Here is a 20,259-nt window from a genome sequence, read left to right on the forward strand (position 1 = left end):
ACTCTGCATCTCTGTAAATTTATTTTACCTCCCACTTTTCCCTTCACTCCACTCCAAATATTTCACTGGCTGTTTATGTTCTCTTCTTTCCCTTCACTCGAATATTAAGATAAGATACTATCACAAATATGCTTAAGCACATTTACTTTACTCTCTTAAAAACAAAAATCAAGCTCAGTTTGGTAGCAAATTCAAACTGGCTCCAATTTAAAAGAGTATTTCCTATTTTGATGATTATTAGCTATAAAAATGTATTCAGAATTATCTGGAGGAAGCACCAATAAACTCAGACCAACACCCAGAATGAGCAGCTTCAATGCCCACCTGATTTTCAGTCACATGACTACCAGAATTATGAGTATACAAGGCATTTATTTAATACTACAGCACCACAGATTAAAAATGAGTCACTAGATATAGAAACACTTGAAATACGTATTTTAGAGTAATTACTAACTTTAGAACTGTCTTGAAAATTTTAATTTATTAATCTCACAAGTACTTAACAGTTAGCAAATCCCCAAAGAGCAGAGTATAGTAAGATACATTAACACAAGTTTAAAACTTCATTGCATTAATGTGAAGGTGCAGGCAAACAGTTCTACAGGCCAGGTGCATAAAGGGATAAACTAAGTGGTAAAGGAAGATGAAATATCTTTAGGGACCTTTTACAATTACAAATGTATGTGATTAAAATTCAGTGATTATGCACCACTTATCATTATCACTAGCAACCATAATGCAATTAAACACAAGGTGCTATCTATAGAAGCCCAGCAGGTCCAAATTGGTACTCATAAAAGTTGAAAAATCGATCTGTCTTCTGAGAGTTAACAAAAATCTCTCAGCTCAGGACAAGTAAGAAGACCCAAAGTAGCAACCCACTTCCTCCAATCACTGCTTGGACTCCACCTTAATGGACACGAAGCACCTGTTTTTACTCTCCTAATAACTTAAACCCCACATGACCAGGATAAACTATTAAAAAGAGTTTTCTGACAAACAAAAAAAGAATTGGGACCGAAAACACTCCAGCAAAACCATCACCACAAACACTGGAAACTATATTCTTGATATATGCTATTTCCCTTCATCCTGCTTCAAATCAATAGTAAAAAGAGTCCACAGTCGCCTGATAACAAATTATCAGGGCATAATTCTTTTAGTTTTACAGCAAGGGAGTCTGGGCTTACCTCCGAAGAAGATGGAGAAGATGGTCCCGTAAGAAGACCAAAAACACCTAAAGCCATGACCTAGGCCAGGCAGAGACTCTGCATATTCATTTACCTATTTCAATCAACTGCTGTAGAACCATCCAGTTACAGAAAGCAGAGCAAAGCTAAAAAACATTTGTTTGTGAAATATTCCTGATTCTCTCAATGTATATAAAATCAGCAATATATAATAGGAGAAACACTGTAATAAGTTGAAAGCGCTGAATTTTAGCTGACTCTAAGCAAGCTGTTTAGGAGTACATAAAGAAGATCTTAGAGTGAAAATAGTTCTGGCTGGCACCTGACTATAGACATATGACCTTGAGAAATTTACTGAAGATTGCCGGACTCAGTTTCTCATCTGCAAATGGAGTTGGACTACAAGTCCCGAAGATTTCTTTCACATCTAAAATTCTTGATCAATGAAAACGTCTTCCCTTTAATACAGATTTTTATGAGAATGGAAGCTATAAGTCTAGGATTAATCTTTACTAAAATCAAGTTCCATCTGATATTTTATGTTCCCAAGGGCCACCAGTGCTCTACAAAAATTAGATGGAACTACTCAAGACAATTTATCAAAAGAGATCCTTCACTAAGTTACCCTTTATAATTAAGAGCTAATCTTTTATTTTCAGTCCAAACAATGTCACTTGTGCCAAATGCTCAAAACAACATCTCTCCCAATTTAGCCATGTCTAAAGTGACAATCATGCAATGGTACAAATGCATTACACATCTGGATGTGTGACACTAGGTGGCTGACAAATTCTCACCACATACAACATTTAAAAGAATTTTTTAAAGTATTTTTCCCCTTCAGGTCTGGCAGGAATATAATCTGATTACACACCTGCAAGGGACATTTACTTCAAAAGACTGTCTTAAATACAAAGAGAACCAAACAAGTTACCAACAGAGGTAAAAACTTTTTATCAGGACCATTATGAAACACAAGGGAAACCAACTTTAGGTAAAAAGGATGCCAATTTTCCATCATTAACTACTAATCATGGTTTTGAACAAATCGAGTGCAAATAGTGCTATTAATGAACATGTAACTGGATCCAACTGGACAGATGTTTAGGTGATTCCTAATCAAGGTAATAACTCAAACTAAGAAAAATTGCAAATTAATACTATATTTTTATGCTACATAGTTTAATCATGAAAAATATCCCCTTCAATTGGAAAATTCCCTTCTTCCAATACCGAAGAATCCTAACCCCTAGGATTTCAACACTATGTTTTACTTAACACAATCTCAAACAATACTGCATTAAAAAGGAAAATACCCAAAACGTAACTGGACTTCACCAAGTATAAAACGGTGATTCATGTTTCATACTAAATGTAAAAGCCAAAATGGAGTTGTAAAGAGTTTCTTTCCCATTTCAACTCCGATAGCCACGCACGCTTCCCAGCGGCCGGCTGCCCCCCGGGTCGTGGGGCCGGGCTCACAACCCCCGCCCTGCCCCGCGCAGCCCTAAGAGAGGAAGCGCCCGGGACCGCGGGGCGGGCAGGCGGCTAGGGCTCCACCAGGCCTGGCCGGGCGGGGGAAGGGGCGCGGGAGGCCGCGGGGCGCGCTTCCGGGGACCGCGCGGGCGGGGCCGCCGCTTTGGGAAGAGGAGCCCGACTACTGGGCCCCGAGTTAGGGTCAGGGGACAGGGTCCTGGGGCTCCCGGCCCAGAGCAGCAGGTGGGGCGCGGCCGCGGCGGGGCGGCGGCTGGCGGGCGGCCGGAAGAGTGCCGGGCGGGCCCGGGGCGCCAGGAGGGAACCCTCTCGCTCACCTAAGGCGACGACTCCAAGGCCGGCTTCTCCGCGCCGAGAACGCCTGTCCGCGAGTCGCGAGCTCGAAGACTACGGCGGGTGGCTGTGGAGGTGGCGGTGGACTAACGAGAGAACCGACGGAGAGCGACGGGTGGGGAGCGCGAGAGAGCAAGAGCGGGCGGCGACGGCGGCGGGAGGGCGGGGAGCGACGTGCGCGCCCCCGAGTGCCCAGCGGGCTCGAGCCGGCCCCAGTCGCGGCCCCGCGCGCGCGCGCGCACTCAGGGCTCAGCCACGATTGCTCAGGAGCGCGTCCACACCCTAAAAGCAAGACGCTTAACCAATCATTGCAGCCGCGTGGGGCATCACGGGAACTCTGGGGCTATAAAAGAGCTGGTTGCTATTTTATACTTCTCGAGTCACTCATCCTTTCAGCAGGGTGGGGCTTGGTGCGCGTGCGCGGTTTTACTGCTCCGCCCCAACTGCCAACTCTGCGCGCAGGAGAGGTAGGCGCTCCAAGCCTCGGTTTACGCTTGCGCATTATTGAGTCTGGCTCCGGAAGACCGGACGCTTGCGCAGTGGGGACTACGGTGACAGTCCCCCTGGTCTGCCACCGGCCAGTCATGGCGGAGCCTTGGTCGGGGCAGTCCTTGCAGGTTCTGCCGGCCACGGTGCTGGGCGCGCTGGGCGCCCTCGGCAGCGAGTTCCTGCGGGAGTGGGAGGCTCAGGACATGCGCGTGACCCTCTTCAAGTTGCTGCTGCTTTGGTTGGTGTTAAGTCTCCTGAGCATCCAGCTGGCGTGGGGGTTCTACGGGAGTACGGTGACCGGGCTGTATCACCGCCCAGGTGAGGCTCCCCACCAGCTTCCGTGGACCGGCCACCCTCTTCCCGCACTGACTGTACTTTCGGGTTCCCCGAACCCTCCCCCCCAGATTACCACTGGTGCCCTGAGAACCTAATGACAACGCTGTATCCTGACCCATGTCAACATAGCATTTCATGCCAGTAACCCCACCAGTTCACCCATGATATATAATTTCCCTTGCACCCTCATCAGACAATACCACAAATTCTTTAGGGCCTCCACCACACTCTCCAACAAATACCACTGGCCTCTAACCTGACCTGGGCTGATGCCTGCTCAGATACCCACCCCCAGCCTGTTGCAGCTCTGGATGTGTTCCTGCCCCCAGGTCTGGGCAGCCAGAACGGATCCACACCTGATGGCTCCACGCATTTCTCGTCCTGGTGAGTAAATCTCTTCCCACTTTAACCCCATGCTTGGCACATAGAGGCCACTCCTGAGCTGAGGATAGGGGAGGGGAGTTCTCAGGGTAGGAGTCCACCAGCTTAGTGGCCTTTGCAGTAAACTCCAAGGTCTCTAACTAGAGCTCAAGCTGTAAGTGACACTGATGTCTAAACAACCCATCATTATGTTGTTCAGTAACCTGTGGGGCAGGTGACATTATTGTCACAATTTCAGAGATGAAGGGGCAAGCCTGTTGGATTCCAGTCCACCATAAGCCCCTAATTTGGAAAAACAGGAGCCTCTGTCCTTAGTGCACTGACTGGCCTCCTCATCTGTAAAACATGAACTCACTAATCAGTGCATTCATTCAGCTGATCTCTGAGCTCCTAGTACATGGCAGGGGCCATGCTAGATCTAGAGAATAAGAACATCCCAGGCCCTACTCACAGGGGGAGCCAGAGGTTTAAAAGGGAAGGGAAGCAATGCAGAGGCAAGGGCCATCATAGCAGGTGACTCCTAAGGCAGACACCTGAAGGCAAAGTCTAGGGAGTAGTAAAGTATACCAAGCAAAGAGAATGGATAGAACAAGACCCAAAGACAAGAACAGGATGACATATTGGCAGGATAGACAAGGCTGTGCCACTGGAACTCAAACAAGAAGGCATGGAGTGGAGTTCCCTTGTGGTGCAGTAGGTTAAGGATCTGCAGCAGCTCCAGTCATTGCTATCTCCTGGGTTAAATCCCTGGCCTAGGAACTTCGACATGCTGCAGATTAAAAAAAAAAAAAAAAAAAAAAGTCAGAGTTCCCGTCCTGGGCAGTGGAAAGGAATCCGACTAGGAACCATGAAGTTGCAGGTTCGATCCCTGGCCTCCCTCACTGGGTTAAGGATCTGTTGTTGCCGTGAGCTGTGGTGTAGGTCGCAGACGTGGCTTGGATCTGGCATTGCTGTGGCTCTGGTGCAGGCTGGCAGCTGTAGCTCCAACTAGACCCCTAGCCTGGGAACCTCCATATGCCACAGGTGCGGCCCTAAAGGCAAAAGACAAAAAAAAGAAAAAAGAAGTAGTCATGGGACTTTCTGCTGTAGCACAGTGGGATCAGCAGCATCTTGGGAGTGCTGCGATGCAGGTTCTATCCCTAGCCTAACACAGTGGGTTAAGGATCTGGCATTGCCACAGCTGCAGCTCAGGTCGCAACTGTGGCTCAGATCTGATCCCTGGCCTGGGAACTCCATATGCCACAGGGCAGCCAAGAAAAAGAAGGCATGGAGGGACCTGCAACACCCTATCTATCCCAGGTCTCAGGGACCTATTGAGGAACTCAGCAAAGCCATGGCCTAATCTAATTTGCCTTTATAACTACCTACTTCATGGCAAATAGATAAAGAGGTCCTAAAGAGAGGGGCAAGAAGCCAGTTAAGAGGACTGCCACTGCCCAGGTTTCTATCCCTGTCAACTGGGGAAGAATGGGAGCACCATTCACAAGGTGAAGGAGGAAGAATGAGTGAAGGGGAAAGGTAGTGGACCCAGTGTGGGCTCTAGAACTTCAGCAGAGAGGTTTAGATTTTAGTGTGACCTTACTGAGCCCACCTCAGCCCCCAAAAGGGGACTGTTGTGCTGCCCATGGAATAACCCCTTTTCTCTTCTCTCCATCACTTTCAGGGAAACAGCAGCAAATGAACCTCTCAAAACCCACAGAGAATAAGGGAAGGCAGCAAGAGGGGTCTCCAGGGACATCACCGGTTCTGCTACTGCCCAGACCCCAGGGACGACTGCAGAGGGGTAGGGGTTGGGGGGCGGGGGGTACCCCAGTGCTGGCAGGCCTAGGCCTCCCCTGCCCTTGGCCTTGCCTCCAGCAGCCCCAAGCCAGTAATTTGCCTCTACCTTTAGCTGGGTGCCTTAAGGAAAGGCATAATCCTCCTCTTTCAGGGGTCAACTCAGAAGCCTCTGGGTTAGGATGACTAACAGTCCATTTTCTGTCTTGACTTTTTCCTGGTCCTCTTCCCATCCCCTTGGGATGTGACCCCATAGAGATTTGTTCTTCTGAGAAGAAGCCTGAGGTTGACCAACTCAGATTTGTAAGGCAAGTCTGTTTTCTCCTAAGTCCTGGGTTTCCTGAATTTCTTTGGTTTTGCTTTGTTGGCAGGGGGCCAGGGAATCCTGGCCTGGACACAGCTTTATACTTTATGGTTACTTAGCTGGACATCCAAGTACAAGGCAGGGGGCAGCTGGCACTCTCTACCCATGGAGAACATTGACCTCCCTTCGCCCATCCTGAGCTCTCCAGGTGGGAGTTGGGCAATGGAAGTTGTCTCTTCCCAAGCATATTCTTTTCAGTCTCTCCCGGAAGGAAGCCAGGTGCCTGAAGGAGGCTGAGTTCCCAAGGATGAGCCTCCATGCCCACTGCTTAAGTGCCCATGGGGTTGTGGATCTGTACCCTGCCCCTCACAAGGAGGTACTAAGGAGTTTGTGCAGAGAGGCCCCATCATGCCCTGTAGCCTCACCACTTCCCATCTTGACCTGGAACCACAGCTTCATCCCAGAAACCCACAGTCTCAGCTCCTCCCCACTAGCACCACCTCAGCTCCCAAGAATTCTCAACAGGGAAGAGCCACAGGGTAGGCAGGCCTACCACTTCCAGAGTGGGCCAAGGGAGCATCCAAAGGTATAAGTGGAACGCCAATTCCTGAAAGCAGTGTGGCCCGAGACCTGTCTCCTTCCCTGATGGTCATATTTCTTCCTGCTTCTGCTGGGCCACCAGCTACCTCAGTGTCCCACTGCCTGCTTCCTCTTTGTTAAATGTCACATTTCCAGCTGGCAGCCTTTGCCTAGGCCATCTTTGCAGAGTGCACTGGGGTAAAACTATGCTGAGCTCATGCACATGTACTCTGAAATATGTTCTAGCTGGTGGGATAATGCTTTTGTAGTCCCAGGCCTACCCACTAACGACACCACACTCAGCATCAGGGTCTCATATTTCACCCCAGGCTCAACTGAGGATGTGGCTTATTAAACATGGAAGTGCATCAGCTGTGTGGTTATTCAGACAGGACAGAGTGTGTGTGCATGCACAGGGGAAACTGGAAAGGAACACCCTGTGGGCTACTGCCCCCGAGCACCCAGAATTCAAGGACCTGCAGAGGTGGGGAGGCGATGCCGGTTCCCTGGAGAAGTGGTAGTGGTGCCTAACACAAATACTATCCCCATTAGTTCTTACAGACCTGCCCCTCTCAAGGGGAATCCACTCCACGCAACCCACTCCAAGCCTGTCTCAGAGGCCAGGAAGGCAGGCATTGGACTGGCACCCTAGTAATCCTGTGGACAGAGAATAATGAAGCTAGAGACTCTGGCAAGCAAGAGGAAGAAGCTAATTTAATGTTTTCAAAGTTGGTAGAGTCCAGTAATAAGTCCCAGGGGCAAAGGTCAGTCCGAGATAAGGCAAGTCCAGGAGGAAGCCCATCCTGCCCTACAATAGCCCTAGGGCTCAGAACAGGTGGTGAGCTTGGCATGGTTGGCTACTGGGCAGCAGGATGGGCCAAATGGATAATGGAAGAGTGAGTCTACGCCCCCTCAGTCATCCCCAGGTTTACACATGGGCACAGCAGCCCTCCTGGGCCAACCCCCTGTAAGTCAGGAATCATTCCTGCCCAGGGAGAGGCAACAGTTTGCATTCGTGGAAAGTGAACTAGAGGAGGTAGCCAGCACTGCCCAAGGCAATAACCCTTTGCAGTGTGAGAAACTGTTGTGAGGTAGGTTGGGCAGCCTTTATCCTCCCCCTAAAGGTGAGCCTTTGCCTCACAGCCAGCACCTGGCAGAGTGGGAGGGAAAGGTGCCAAAACTGATGCTTCTCCAGCTGGCAAGAGTGAGATCAGTGGGAGCTTGGGCTGGCCTATCACTCAGAAATGGGGTCTTGAAGTTGCAGTGTCACAGATGAAGTGGGAATAGGTGGTGTATCCCCGCCTTCTCCCAGACAACCAGAACCAGCCTCCACCCAGGCCACCTATACCAAGTAGATGACTAACCCCTTGTAGAATGCCTTCCAGGGCCAGGCTCCTGGAGGGGATGGCCCTGCCCCAAGTCATTCTCACTTAAGGGTATAGTAGCTTGTCGGCACAAAGGGCATCTTGCTGACCACAGCCACCTGCTGCTTCCGCCGCACCTCTACCAGCAGCAGGGTACCTGGCCGACTATGCTCATAGGGCACATAACCCATTGCCACATTCTTCTTCAGGCAGGGCGAGGGGCAACCACTGGTCACAGTACCTGTCCAGGCAAAGGCCATGTGTCAACACCACCCTGCCAATCCAGTGCCCCCACCCTCCTAGAGAAGAAACAAGGACTGTCTAACTTCCTTGGTCCACCTACCAATCACGGTGCCCTCTGTACTCAGGATGGGACTGTGCGCTCGCACGGGAGCACCCTCACACGTTAACCCCACACGCCTCCGCTGCACCTTACTCTTCAGTTGAGGAACAATAACCGAGGCTCCTGGGAAGTCCATTGCAGCTCGGCGGCGCTTCCCTAGAACATGACACTCCAGACTTAAGCCACAGCCTGTAGGACCTCTGACCACAGAGGTCCTAGGAACAAGGACCCCCAAGAAACACCCATCTAGCACCAAGGCCCCTTCACTCAGGCTCCCCTAGGGTCCACTCCTCCTGTGCAGTGTAGTCAGTCAGCCACCCACCTCCTGCCCCATGGTCTTGGAGGCCATTCTGCCTGCTGAAGGTCCTCAGCATCTACTGGGCAAAGCCACTGTGGTGTCTTCCTTCAGAGAATGAAGCCTGTGGGAGGCTGTGTCACTTGCTCCAGGCTACACAACCTTGGAAGCAGTCATGGGCTGGCCAGTCTCACTAAGGGTCACTCCAGCCTTCAGGATCCCCTCCCTGAGTACTAGCGCAGCTCACCCAGTGTCCAGCTGAGGCTGCCTTCCACAGGTGTGGTGTGTTCGTCAATGTCGTTCCCATACAGGCAGAGGCCTGCCTCTAGGCGCAAGCTGTCCCGGGCTGCCAGCCCTGCCAGCTTCACCTCTGGGTTTTCCAACAGAGCTGTTGCTAGGCGGACTGCCTCCGCTGCTGGCACCGAGATCTGCAAGGGACATCAGAGAGCAGGTGGGCAGCTGGCCCCAGAGTCTTCTTCCCTGCACTACCCTGTGCCCACTTCTTGACAAACCTCCACACCATCCTCTCCTGTGTAGCCACAGCGGGTCACACGGCAGCCAGACACGCCAAATACCTCCATCACAGCACTGGTCATGAAGGGCAGTTTCCTCAGATCATCTGTCACGCCAGCCTGTAGCACCTGGGCTGCAGTGGGACCTGGGCCCAGGGAGCCAGTAACCAAGTGTCCAGGTCTTAGTGCCCTGGAAAGCTGGATAACAGCCTTTAGGGGTTGGAACAAGCCCTGAGCAAGCCCCACTCTGAAGGTGGAAGATGCTCTTGCCTACAGCCCATGAAGCCTTGTGGCAGGTAGAAAGAGGGTATGATACCGAACTTAGAATTCTGTGCCATCCTCACCTTCCTCCTCACGTGGCTTCTGTGCTAAGCAATAGAGAGAGCCTGGAAAGCAAAGGTCAGCTCCAAACCCAACCTGGCCTGCTTACCTTGTAGGGCTAGCAGAGCATTATCCATCACCTCCAGGCCTATATCACCGCCTGTGTTCTGAAGCTCCCTAACCCTATCCTGAAAGGAAAGATAGAAACACCATATTTGGAGTTCCCACTATGGCATAGTGGGTTAAGAACCTGACCGCAGCAGCAAGGGGTAGGATCAACCAGCCTGGCCCAGTGGGTTGATGGGGAGATCTGGTGTTGCTGCAGCTGCAACTTGGATTCTGTCCCTGACCTGGGGAACTTTGGTATATTGCAGGTGTGGCCATTTAGAAAAAAAAAAAAAAAGGGAGTTCCCATTGTGGCACAGTGGAAACAAATCCGACTAGTATCCATGAGGATGTGGATTCGATCCCTGGCCTTGCTTAATGGGGCGAGGATCTGGTGTTGCCATGAGCTTTGGTTTAGGTCGCAGAAGTGGCTTGGATCCTGTGTTTCTGTTGCTGTGGCTATGGCGTAGGCCAGCAGCTGCAGCTCTGATTCGCCCCCTGGCCTGGAAACTTCCATATGTCACGGGTGTGGCCCTAAAAAGCAAAAAATTAAAATTTTAAAGAGAACTTTAAAAAGAAAAAAAAAGTATTAGTTTTGAGGCCCTTTACTGGCCATCTACCATGGCCCAGGTGCTGCAGAGCTTGGCTGGTTTCCATCTTACAAAGTCATATAACCACTAAGTGGCAAGGATAACCCAAGCCCTGGTCTACCAGTTCTCAACACCAGGCTCTAGCCCTCCACCCTAACCAGAAGATGTTCACTTAGAGACCAGGATCAGCTTCAACTCCCCACCTCCTCCACCCCTGAAACCAAGCTTGTTCCAGGGAGCCCTACTTTCCCTTCAAGGAGCCACTGTCCAAGCCCCTTGTCCATTCCAGTCCAGCTCTGGACAATAAGGATGCTGCTCTGTGAACAAGGAAGACAGGGTGCCTAGAACACAAAGGGGCTATACCTGCATGAGGGTCAGGTCCTTCTCCCGGCAGCCAGCATTAGATACCACATACAGGTGTCCTTCGGAAGTGTTGGTCACAATCAAGTCATCTAAGATGCCTCCAGCCTCATTGGTAAACAGTGACAGTGTTCCCTAGTATCAAAGTGGAATATCATTGCCTCCAGGTCAAAGAGGCCAAGGTCAAGTGCAAGTCAAACACACCCAGGGCCCACTCAGCCACCTAGAACCTTGAACCTTCATGCACAGGGCTAGAGGGTGGTGGTACAAAGTGCAAGGCTAGGTCTGCCCCAAACTTCACAAGCCCAGGGTCTTTTGTTTTTTGGGTTTTCTTCTTTTTCTTTTATTTTTTTTCATCTTTTGTCCTTTTAGGGCTGTACCCGGGGCATATGGAGGTTCCCAGGCTAGGGGTTGAATCGGAGCTGTAGCCGCCAGCCTAGGCCAGAGCCACAGCAACACCAGATCCGAGCCTCATCTATGACCTATATATACCACAGCTCACCACAACGGCAGACCCTTAACCCACTGAGAAAGGCCAGGGATCGAACCCGCTACCTCATGGTTCCTAGTCGTATTCGTTTCCGCTGCGCCATGACGGGAACTCCTTGGTTTTTTGTTTTTTTTTTTTTTCTTTTTTAAGGTTCCCAGGCTAGGGGTCGGATCAGACCTCCAGCTGCCGACCTACACCATAGCCACGGCAATGCCAGATCCAAGCCACGTCTGCAGCCTATGCCAAAGCTTGCAGCAATACTGGATCCTTAACCCACTGAGTTAGGCCAGGCATCAAACCCAAATCCTCATGGATACTAGCTGGATTTTAAACCTGCTGAGTCACAATGGACATTCCAAGCCCTGGGGTTTTTTAGTTGCTGTGGTTTTTTTAGCCTTTTTTTTTTTTTGTCTTTTTGCTATTTCTTGGGCCGCTCCAGTGGCATATGGAGGTTCCCAGGCTAGGGGTCTAATCGGAGCTGCAGCCACCGGCCTACGCCAGAGCCACAGCAACACGGGATCCAAGCCGCGTCTGCAACCTACACCACAGCTCACGGCAACGCCGGATCATTAATCCACTGAGCTAGGGCAGTGATCGAACCGACAACCTCATGGTTCCTAGTCGGATTCGTTAACCACTGTGCCACAACGGGAACTCCTTTTTTTTTTTTTGCTTTTTTTAGGGCCACACCATGGCGGCTTGTGGAAGTTCCCAGGCTAGAGGTCAAATCAGGGCTGTAGCTGCGGGCCTACATCACAACCGCAGCAGTTTAGGATCCAAGCTACATCTGCAACCTACACCATAGCTCACAGCAACGCGGGATCCTCACCCCACTAAGCAAGGCCAGGGATTGAAACAACATCCTCATGGATACTAGTCAGATTCACTTCTACTGAGCCACAATAGGAACTCCCAAGCCCAAGTTTTTTGATCTTTGTACACTGAAAAAGTTTTCACCTCTTCCCCACCTTAGGGGACCTCCCTAATCTAATGGGACCTCTGCACCCCTCCCATTCAGTACTGAAGAGTCCCATCTCACACTTAATCCATGATACCTAAGATTTACTGCTTCATCGCACCCAGACCTAGGACAACTCACCCAGTGCCCCAAACCCCAGGACAGAAGTTTCAAAGTCTACCTGGATGAGAGTTCCCGTTGTGGCGCAGAGGAAACGAATCTAAGAACCATGAGGTTGTGGGTTCGATCCCTGGCCTCAGTGGGTTAAGGATCTGGCATTGCTGTGAGCTGTGGTGTAGGTGGCAGATGCAGCTCCGATCTAGCATTGCTGTGGCTGTGGTGTAGGCCAGCAGCTGTAGCTCCGATTTGCCCCTAGCCTGGAAACTTCCATATGCTGCGGGTGAGGCCCTAAAAAGCAAAAAAGCAGAAAAAAAGTCTGTCTTGATGAGCAATGCTCCAAACACTCCCTGCTGGATGGATGAAGAGCCTGTGGTTAAGAGATCACATGAATCACCTGGGGATCTGTTTAAAATGTCGGTTCTCTTCAGCAAGTCTGGAGTGGCCCAAGTTCCTAACAAGCTCCTATGTGATGATGAAGCTGCTGGTTTTGGGACCACACTTTAGATTACAAGGGGTTAGGTAGCATGGAAGGTCACAGAAAAGGATATGAAAAAAAAAAAAAAAAGAGTTCCCGTCGTGGCGCAGTGGTTAACGAATCCGACTAGGAACCATGACGTTGCGGGTTCGGTCCCTGCCCTTGCTCAGTGGGTTAACAATCCAGCGTTGCCGTGAGCTGTGGTGTAGGTTGCAGACGCGGCTCGGATCCCGCGTTACTGTGGCTCTGGTGTAGGCCAGTGGCTACAGCTCTGATTCGACCCCTAGCCTGGGAACCTCCATATGCCGCGGGAGCGGCCCAAAGAAATAGCAAAAAATAATAATAATAAAAATAAAATAAATAAAATAAAATGTCGGTTCTGTTCAGCAAGTCTGGAGTGGCCCAAGTTCCTAACAAGCTCCCATGTGATGATGAAGCTGCTGGTTTTGGGACCACACTTTAGATTACAAGGGGTTAGGTAGCATGGAAGGTCACAGAAAAGGATATGAAAAAAAAAAAAAAAAGAGTTCCCGTCGTGGCGCAGTGGTTAATGAATCCAACTAGGAACCGTGAGGTTGCGGGTTCGGTCCCTGGCCTTGCTCAGCAGGTTAAGGATCTGGCGTTGCCATGAGCTGTGGTGTAAGTTGCAGATGCGGCTTGGATCCCGAGTTGCTGTGGCTCTGGCATAGGCCGGTGGCTACAGCTCCGATTGGACCCCTACCCTGGGAACCTCCATATGCCGCAGGAGTGGCCCAAGAAATGGCAAAAAGACCAAAAAAAAAAAAAAAAAGAAAAGAAAAGGATATGAACCTGGGTTTCTGGCCTCCCAGCTTGAAATGGTGGGTATGGGATATGACCCTCCCTGCAGAAGTCCAGGTGTCTAGACATGACTCGGAGACTCTGTCCTGCAAGCAAGCCCTGAGATGTGAGACATCTCTGGCCCCCAAACTCAAAGCAGGGACTCAGACCAGTTTGCAGGTTCTTGACTAAGAACATTCATGGAACAGAAATAAAAGAGAGGCCCACCTGATTTGGCTTTAACTCGGCAATATCTCCAACCACTAGACTCTCCATCATCTTCACCCGGTCACTGCCAAATATCTTGGTCTGGGAAAGAGATCAAAAAGCCTCAGTCCATGCAGCAGCTACAGTCTGGAAGGCCATGGGGCAAAGAGGCATCCTCTTCCCACCAGTCGTACCCAGCCAACATGCCTAATTATTCTTTTGATTTTGCAGTTGGCGGAATCCCAACTTTGACTCCCCGATACCCACCAATACAGAAAAGATACACTCAAGAGAAGTTAGGAAACTTGAAGGGCCCAGCACCTTCCTGAAATACCAAACCAATACCCAGAAAGATGGATGAGAATCAGTGGCAGCCTCCGGAAACCCAGGCCACTGAGCCACACCACGCACTAAGTGAGAGAGGTGAGGCAGGAGATGATCAAGAGAGACTCTGAGTTAGTTGACTGGGAGCCATAATCCATTACACCCGAGACCGCCAACTGTTCTGGGAGAACTGCCCTCAGAATCCAGCACCCAGCAAAGAAAGCCAAGGGTTGCACCACTGTGGACGGAGAGGAAGCCCTGGCCCAGCCAGAATGAGCCCTGGCCAACACATCCCCCTGTCTCACCTGCAGCATGTGGGACACGTCAAAGAGCGAGCAGTGCTGGCGTGTATGCAGGTGTGAATCAACGTGGCTGTCCCGGTACTGCACAGGCAGACTCCAGCCTGCGAATGCCACCATCTTCCCGCCATGGGCAAGGTGGAAGTCATAGAGTGGTGTCCTGCGGAGCACATCCTGCGGGCGGCTGGGCTCAGCGCCACCACAGCCTCAGACCCCAGCCCTCACCCTCTCCCACCCTCCAAGATTGGCACCAACCCTAGCACCCTCTAACCCACCTGTGCACAACTGAGTGGACGGCCCAGGGACAAGGGGAGCGCCTGCAGACGCAAGCCCATACGGGACACCATGCTCACAGTCCGCTGCATTGTTGCCTGCAACTGGTGCAGCCGGCGCACAGAGGCCACCACTCTGACAGGCACTCTGGGAGATGTAGTCCTGGCCCTGCTTTGACAGGTCTCTCCCCCACCGGGGGATCAGAAGAGGGAGTGGGCAGCCCCAAGGGCAGGCGGGGCTTTAGAGCAAACAGTACATTGACTCCCAGCTTCAGGGAAATAGCCCCAGGCACTTCCCTCTGTTCAGGGCTGAAAGAGCAGTCAGAGCCAGTTAAGCTGCTCAGTAATAGAGCTAGGGACTAGAACTCCCCGAGCTGAATGCCCTGCCTCCAAAGGGCCAAAGTTCTGTAAAGGGCTGAAAGGCCTGAATCACCAGTTTGAGACAATGGAGTTTAAGGTCATGGGGGGGATGGGGAAGGGTGACGAGGGCATAGGAGGGTGGAGCTAGCCTGGCAGTTAGAGTGCCACAGTAACCTGGCCTCTTGTGAGGGTCTCCAGCTCTCCTGTTAGGTGTACACAGGCAACCAACACAATGATGCTTTCCACAAGTATTTATTGATCTTGCAGCACACTGCGAGGCTCTGTGCTGGGGACACAGCTGTGCAGGAAGCAGGGTCCCTGCCATCCCAGGAACCTCCCCCCACTCTGAGGGCTCTATCCCCTGAGCACAAGACTGTAATCATCACCCTCTTAGTAAAAGCCGAATGGGGCCAAGGAAATGACCCTGCAAGCAGATATCACCTGCAAGAATTCTGATGGGTAAGAGCTGAAGGACCTTCCCCCAGAAAGCTGCTGAGCTGCACAAACATCCAGATCAATTTCCCAGGTCAAACATGTGTTGCCATACTGCCAATCCACCCCCACCCCCCCCCCACCCCCAGAGGCAAAGCCAGGAAAAACCAGAAAGACAGAATTTTCCCATAAGGAGGAGTAGCCTATCTTATTCAGTTGCTGGCCTGGGGCTGTAGAAAACCTCAGCCTCCTAAAAGACACCAATGAGAAACTTCACCTGGACCTAGCGCCCACACAGAGGCTGATATCACACTGCGCATGGCTGTTTTAGAAAGGGGAAACTGGGAGAGACACAAGGATGTGTTATGGGCTGTGTCAGATGGCCGGCAAGTCCCAGGACTCATTTTCAGGCCCTGGCCTTGCCAGAGGCACCCACCCAAATGCAATGGATGAGCTGACCAATTTAAACACACATACCAAGCCAATTCAGGAAACAGGGGACTCAGGCTGCCCAAATTCCCAGCTTTGTGTGGCCCCCTAGGCAAGCAATGGAAGAGTTTAGACAGGAATTTTCTTTTTGTGGGCACAGCACAAAGGGAAGGAAGACCATTAGGGGAGTCCCGTTGTGGCACAACGGAAATGAATCCAACTAATACCCATGAGAACGTGGGTTTGATTCCTGGCCCCACTCAGTGGGTCGGGGATCCAGTGTTGCCATGAGCTGCAGTGTAGGTCGCAGCCATGGCTCAGATCCCCCGTTGCTGTGGCTGTGGTATAGGCCGGCAGCTATAGCTACGATTAGACCCCTAGCCTAGGAACCTCCATATACCTCGGGTGCAGCCCTTAAAAAAAAAAAAAAAAAAAAACAGAAGACCATTAGGGGTTGCAGAAGGCAGAAATAGGGCTCTTGTTCCTCAAACTCCCAAATGCAAGGGCCAGGCTACAGCAGTCTTCCAAGGCTAGACAAAGCATGTTCTAGTAGATTATTCCGGCCCACTACAGTCAGGATCGGGGAACAGGCAGAAGACAGGAATCATGTTGGACAGGAATGTCCCAGGAGGGATAGAGGGTACAGGGAGATTCTGAGCAATAGAACTGGAGTGTGTTTAGGGAGGGAAAAGAAGGAATATCAGGTTGCAGTCAGGTGAGGACAAAGTGCACCACCTCCAGGAGCTCATGCTGAAGCAACAAAGTGAGCTCCAAAAATCTTGAATCTCTGAATGTGGCCCAGACAGAATAGGCATGCAGGCAACACTTGGAACACACATGGAAAATGCTTTGGCCCTTGATGGCCCAAACTGGGCCCGCGCGGGCACAAAAGGTTAACGTCTTGACTGGGAGCCACGGCTCAAGTATAGGAGAGCAAGTTCAGGTCATAACAGCCATCGACCTGCAACAAAAAAAAAGACCATCAGATCTGACCCACTCAGGCCAACAGGAGCCAAGCAGAGGGAAGCGATCACTCACATCAAAACGGCCGATCCTTGTGGAGGTGTGACTGGCCCGGATCATCTCTGTCAGTGCCCACATCTGCTGTGCTTCGGAGGATACCCTGCTGGGGTCTGGGAGACCCTGCTCCAGAAGGAGGGGTCAGTGGCCATGGGTCTCTCCCCAGAAGTGCCCTTAGAACTCCAGAGAGGCCAAGTTGGGCCATGGAGCCCACCAGGTGAACCAGTAACAATCCCAGATAACTTGTGAAACAGGAGGAAGGAGCCTGATGTGGAGTAAGCAGCCCTGTCCCCCACAGAGCTGCCTCAGATCTCAGGAGGAAGGTGGTACAGAGTGAACCAAGGGCCCTGGATCCAGCCCCAGAAAAGGGTTCCCTTGGACCTGTGCTGGACACCAGAGCTACTCACACATGGTTCTTACCCAGGGTGAGGGCTTACCTCAAGAAGGGGAGCAGGCTGCTCACAAGGCATTGGGTGGGAGAGCCACTTGGGGAAGGTCATGGAAGGGCTCTGCAAAGCAAAGGCATACTGCCCTGAGGGAGGCAGAGTAGGAGAGCCCTGGAACCAGATCCCAAGGTCCTGAGAGCAGAGAGAAGGGCCCCTGACAGCCTCAGACACTGGGAAAAACCTATTCCAGCCCCAGGGGCAGACAGACTACCTAAGCTCTTCTACTATGCCAAAGGAAGCTCCATGAAGATAAGGAACAGAAGTATCCCCTGGCACTTGAAGGTTCCAGCTCTGAAAGAGACAGGTAGTCCCAAATGTCAGGGGATATGGGGACATGGCCTCACCTCCCTCAACATGAGCTTCCAGCATTCCTACCTGGGTAAGTTGCATGAAAGCCTCCTTCTGAGTCTTACCATCCTTACCTGTCCACTCCCACTCCCACTGCACCCCAAGGCCTCTCAGCCAGAGTTAGGAGCCTCCTGAAGAAAGGGCCAGCCAACAGCTCTGAGCTAGTCATTTACCTTTGGTCCCTGCTGGTAGATCTGCAGCTCCTCTACCGTGAAAGATGACCACAGCGGCGATGGCTGTCGCAGAATCAAACGCAGCTCCAGTACTCTGGCCATGTCACATAGCATCTGACAAACACACATACACACACACACACACAAGGACCCAACGAGGCCCCAGCTCATTGCTGAGGAGCCAACCAGCAATGAGCCAAGGTGTTTCCTCCCCAAGCCTTTGAGAAGAAAACAGTAGTTCCTCCAAGGCACTTGCCAAAAAAACTACAACCAAGGCCAGCTCTGCCTGCCCCTCTTCCCTTTTGATATCCTGGCCCAATCCCCAGGCCCCTTGTAAGCTCTCATCTGGGCTTCCCTGGCCATGCTGAGTCCCAGCTGACCTGGTGCTTGAACAGCGATACATACTCCTGGGCTCCCTCCTCACTGTGCGGGTCGGGCATCAGGCAATAGTCCCGCAGGCAGGTCACCCACTTGGCCGGAGTGTGTGTCGAGGTGTGCTGGCGAACACGGATGGTCAGAAAGGCCGTGTAGTAATTCTTAAACATGATCTCCTGCAACTGGAGCACACACAACCCACCACGACAAATCAGACCCAGGCCCAAGGCCTGAAGGGTTCAAAGTCACCCTCTCCTCCTCCACCTTGGAATGTACTCCTCTACCAATCTAACAATTTCAACAAGAATCCACTGGGGCCTTAAAAATTTTTGCTTTCCTAGAACTCATAGTCCAAATGAGCACATCATGCAAACAAACCACGACCTCAGATCTTGCCACATGTCCAAAATGCTGCCAGGGGTCAAAGCCCTAACTGTAGAGGAGGTAGAAAATGTACAGATGAGTTCATCAAATGGACCAGGAAAAGGAGAAAATGTAAACATAGCATATACAAAGAAGCACCAAGGGGTGACAGATCCTGGCACCTGGGACAGTGGTTCAGCCTAGCTACAGCAGTTCTCATCACTGGATACTCATCAGAATTAACCAAGGAAAAAATTTTTTTTGAAAATTAAAAAAATATATAGCTATACAGGCTCCACTCCAGACCAAATGAATCAGGATTTCCAGAGTTGGGCCCTTTAATGAAATTTCTCAGCTTAGAGTAAGGAACAGCTTGGGGAAGAACCATATAGTATAAGTCAAAGTGCACATGTGGAGAAGCAAGTAGGGCACAGACACAGAGTGGCCCTGAATGTTAGGCCATTAGAAAGTGGGCTTTGTCCTCTTGATTTCTGCATTGTCCAGTCACTCTGCCAGCAAAAGTAGAAGAGCAACTGGAGACTGGTAACTGGAGCCACTGGGAAAATCCCAATGAGGGATGAGTTGATCCTGACCTCCAGCAGGGACTGTAGGTATGGGCAGGAGGCATTTTTGTGGGTTTGTTGTTTGTTTGTTTGTTTTTGCATACTCCCTAGGTATGCCTAAGTTTCTGGGCCAGGGAGCAAATAGAGTCAGCAGCGACAACCGCCAGATCCTTAACCCGCTGCACCTCAAGAGAACTCCCTTAGCCTACTATGTTGCCACTTCTGTGCCAGGGCTGTTCTGGACACTGGGAAGAGATGCTGAAGAGAACAGAAGAGGAAGCTGTGTTACAGTAAATACATGTTAACTGAAGAGATAAACAAATAGTTAACTGATTCTTTAAGGCGAGGGCTCTGGAGAGGCTTTCAGTAAAAGATTAGATGCCTGGGACACGCCCGAGTTCCCCAGATAGGCCCCGCCCAGGAGCCCGGGTCGCGCCTACGGGGGCTTGCTCACCTCGAAGGGCGCGACGCTGGGGAAGGTGACATCGATGACCAGCACGCCAGGCCGGCCTTGGGAGGTCCGCACGTCCCCCACCTGCAGGGCCACAGTGCCTTTCACATGGCAGGGCACCGACACGCGGGACATGGTGCCAACGACCAGGACCAAACACAACTGCCGCTCCTGGCTTTGGACCAATGGTCCTTCCCTGCGTCCCAGCCGAGCCCCAAGAACTACAACTCCCGAGAGGAATCGTGCTGGGCCAGCCCAGCCAATGACCGATGCTCGGGGCGGGCCGGGAGTCGGAAGTGCCTGCGGAAGTGCTCCTTCAGCCAATCACCGAGAGAGTCTTGGAGACGCGCCGCAGCCATTGCTTAGAAATGGCCTAGCTAGTCTGGATCCAATATCGGGCTGGGCCCTCTGTCCACCGCAAGTACTTCTGTGCAAGGCGGACGTCTTTCAGAACTCGTAAGCCATGAGCATGAATGAGTATAGGTCCTAGGCGACTTTAGTTGCAAATATAGATATTAACCCTTTATTTTTTTTAATAGGCAAAGGATTTGAAGGGATAATTTACAGAAGATAGATAAATA

At 51.2% G+C, this 20,259-nt stretch overlaps 4 protein-coding genes across 8 annotated transcripts in view; 1 reads left to right on the plus strand and 3 right to left on the minus strand.

Moving 5' to 3' along the window:
• RHOA (ras homolog family member A) overlaps window positions 1-3,144 on the minus strand; it is a 74,530-nt gene extending 71,386 nt beyond the window's left edge. The window contains exon 1 of one of the 2 annotated variants that reach the window (XM_047774277.1): window positions 3,005-3,144. The gene's annotated coding sequence lies outside the window, so the exon portion shown is untranslated. The remainder of the gene's footprint in view (window positions 1-3,004) is intronic. The other variant, XM_047774282.1, reaches the window with a different exon arrangement.
• A 256-nt stretch (window positions 3,145-3,400) lies between these two features.
• Window positions 3,401-7,253, plus strand: TCTA (T cell leukemia translocation altered). 2 transcript variants are annotated; one of them, XM_047774294.1, is made up of 3 exons: window positions 3,401-3,827; window positions 4,175-4,229; window positions 5,890-7,253. In XM_047774294.1, the coding sequence occupies exons 1-3, from the start codon at window positions 3,605-3,607 to the stop codon at window positions 5,930-5,932; spliced, it is 321 nt and encodes a 106-aa protein (XP_047630250.1). In that variant the 5' UTR covers window positions 3,401-3,604; the 3' UTR covers window positions 5,933-7,253. The 2 variants fall into 2 exon arrangements, with proteins under 2 accessions (XP_047630250.1, XP_047630256.1); XM_047774300.1 differs by lacking the exon at window positions 5,890-7,253 and having other exon boundaries at window positions 4,060-5,026.
• A 328-nt stretch (window positions 7,254-7,581) lies between these two features.
• Window positions 7,582-16,202, minus strand: AMT (aminomethyltransferase). Of its 2 annotated transcripts, XM_047774257.1 has the most exons (9): window positions 14,722-16,202; window positions 14,453-14,620; window positions 13,845-13,925; window positions 10,779-10,910; window positions 9,830-9,908; window positions 9,400-9,545; window positions 9,135-9,315; window positions 8,593-8,748; window positions 7,582-8,490 (listed from the first exon to the last, which is right to left on the minus strand). In XM_047774257.1, the coding sequence occupies exons 1-9, from the start codon at window positions 14,809-14,811 to the stop codon at window positions 8,312-8,314; spliced, it is 1,212 nt and encodes a 403-aa protein (XP_047630213.1). In that variant the 5' UTR covers window positions 14,812-16,202; the 3' UTR covers window positions 7,582-8,311. The 2 variants fall into 2 exon arrangements, with proteins under 2 accessions (XP_047630213.1, XP_047630218.1); XM_047774262.1 differs by lacking the exon at window positions 14,453-14,620.
• A 191-nt stretch (window positions 16,203-16,393) lies between these two features.
• NICN1 (nicolin 1, tubulin polyglutamylase complex subunit) lies at window positions 16,394-19,916 on the minus strand. Of its 2 annotated transcripts, none has more exons than XM_047774313.1 (6): window positions 19,682-19,916; window positions 18,307-18,483; window positions 17,927-17,989; window positions 17,397-17,468; window positions 16,978-17,082; window positions 16,394-16,900 (listed from the first exon to the last, which is right to left on the minus strand). In XM_047774313.1, exons 1-6 carry the CDS (start codon window positions 19,811-19,813, stop codon window positions 16,859-16,861), a joined length of 591 nt encoding a protein of 196 aa, XP_047630269.1. In that variant the 5' UTR covers window positions 19,814-19,916; the 3' UTR covers window positions 16,394-16,858. The 2 variants fall into 2 exon arrangements, with proteins under 2 accessions (XP_047630269.1, XP_047630265.1); XM_047774309.1 differs by having other exon boundaries at window positions 17,927-18,040.
• Window positions 19,917-20,259: the final 343 nt, after the last annotated feature.

Source organism: Phacochoerus africanus, chromosome 1 (genome assembly GCF_016906955.1).
Source record: "Phacochoerus africanus isolate WHEZ1 chromosome 1, ROS_Pafr_v1, whole genome shotgun sequence".
Taxonomy (NCBI): Eukaryota; Metazoa; Chordata; class Mammalia; order Artiodactyla; family Suidae; genus Phacochoerus; species Phacochoerus africanus.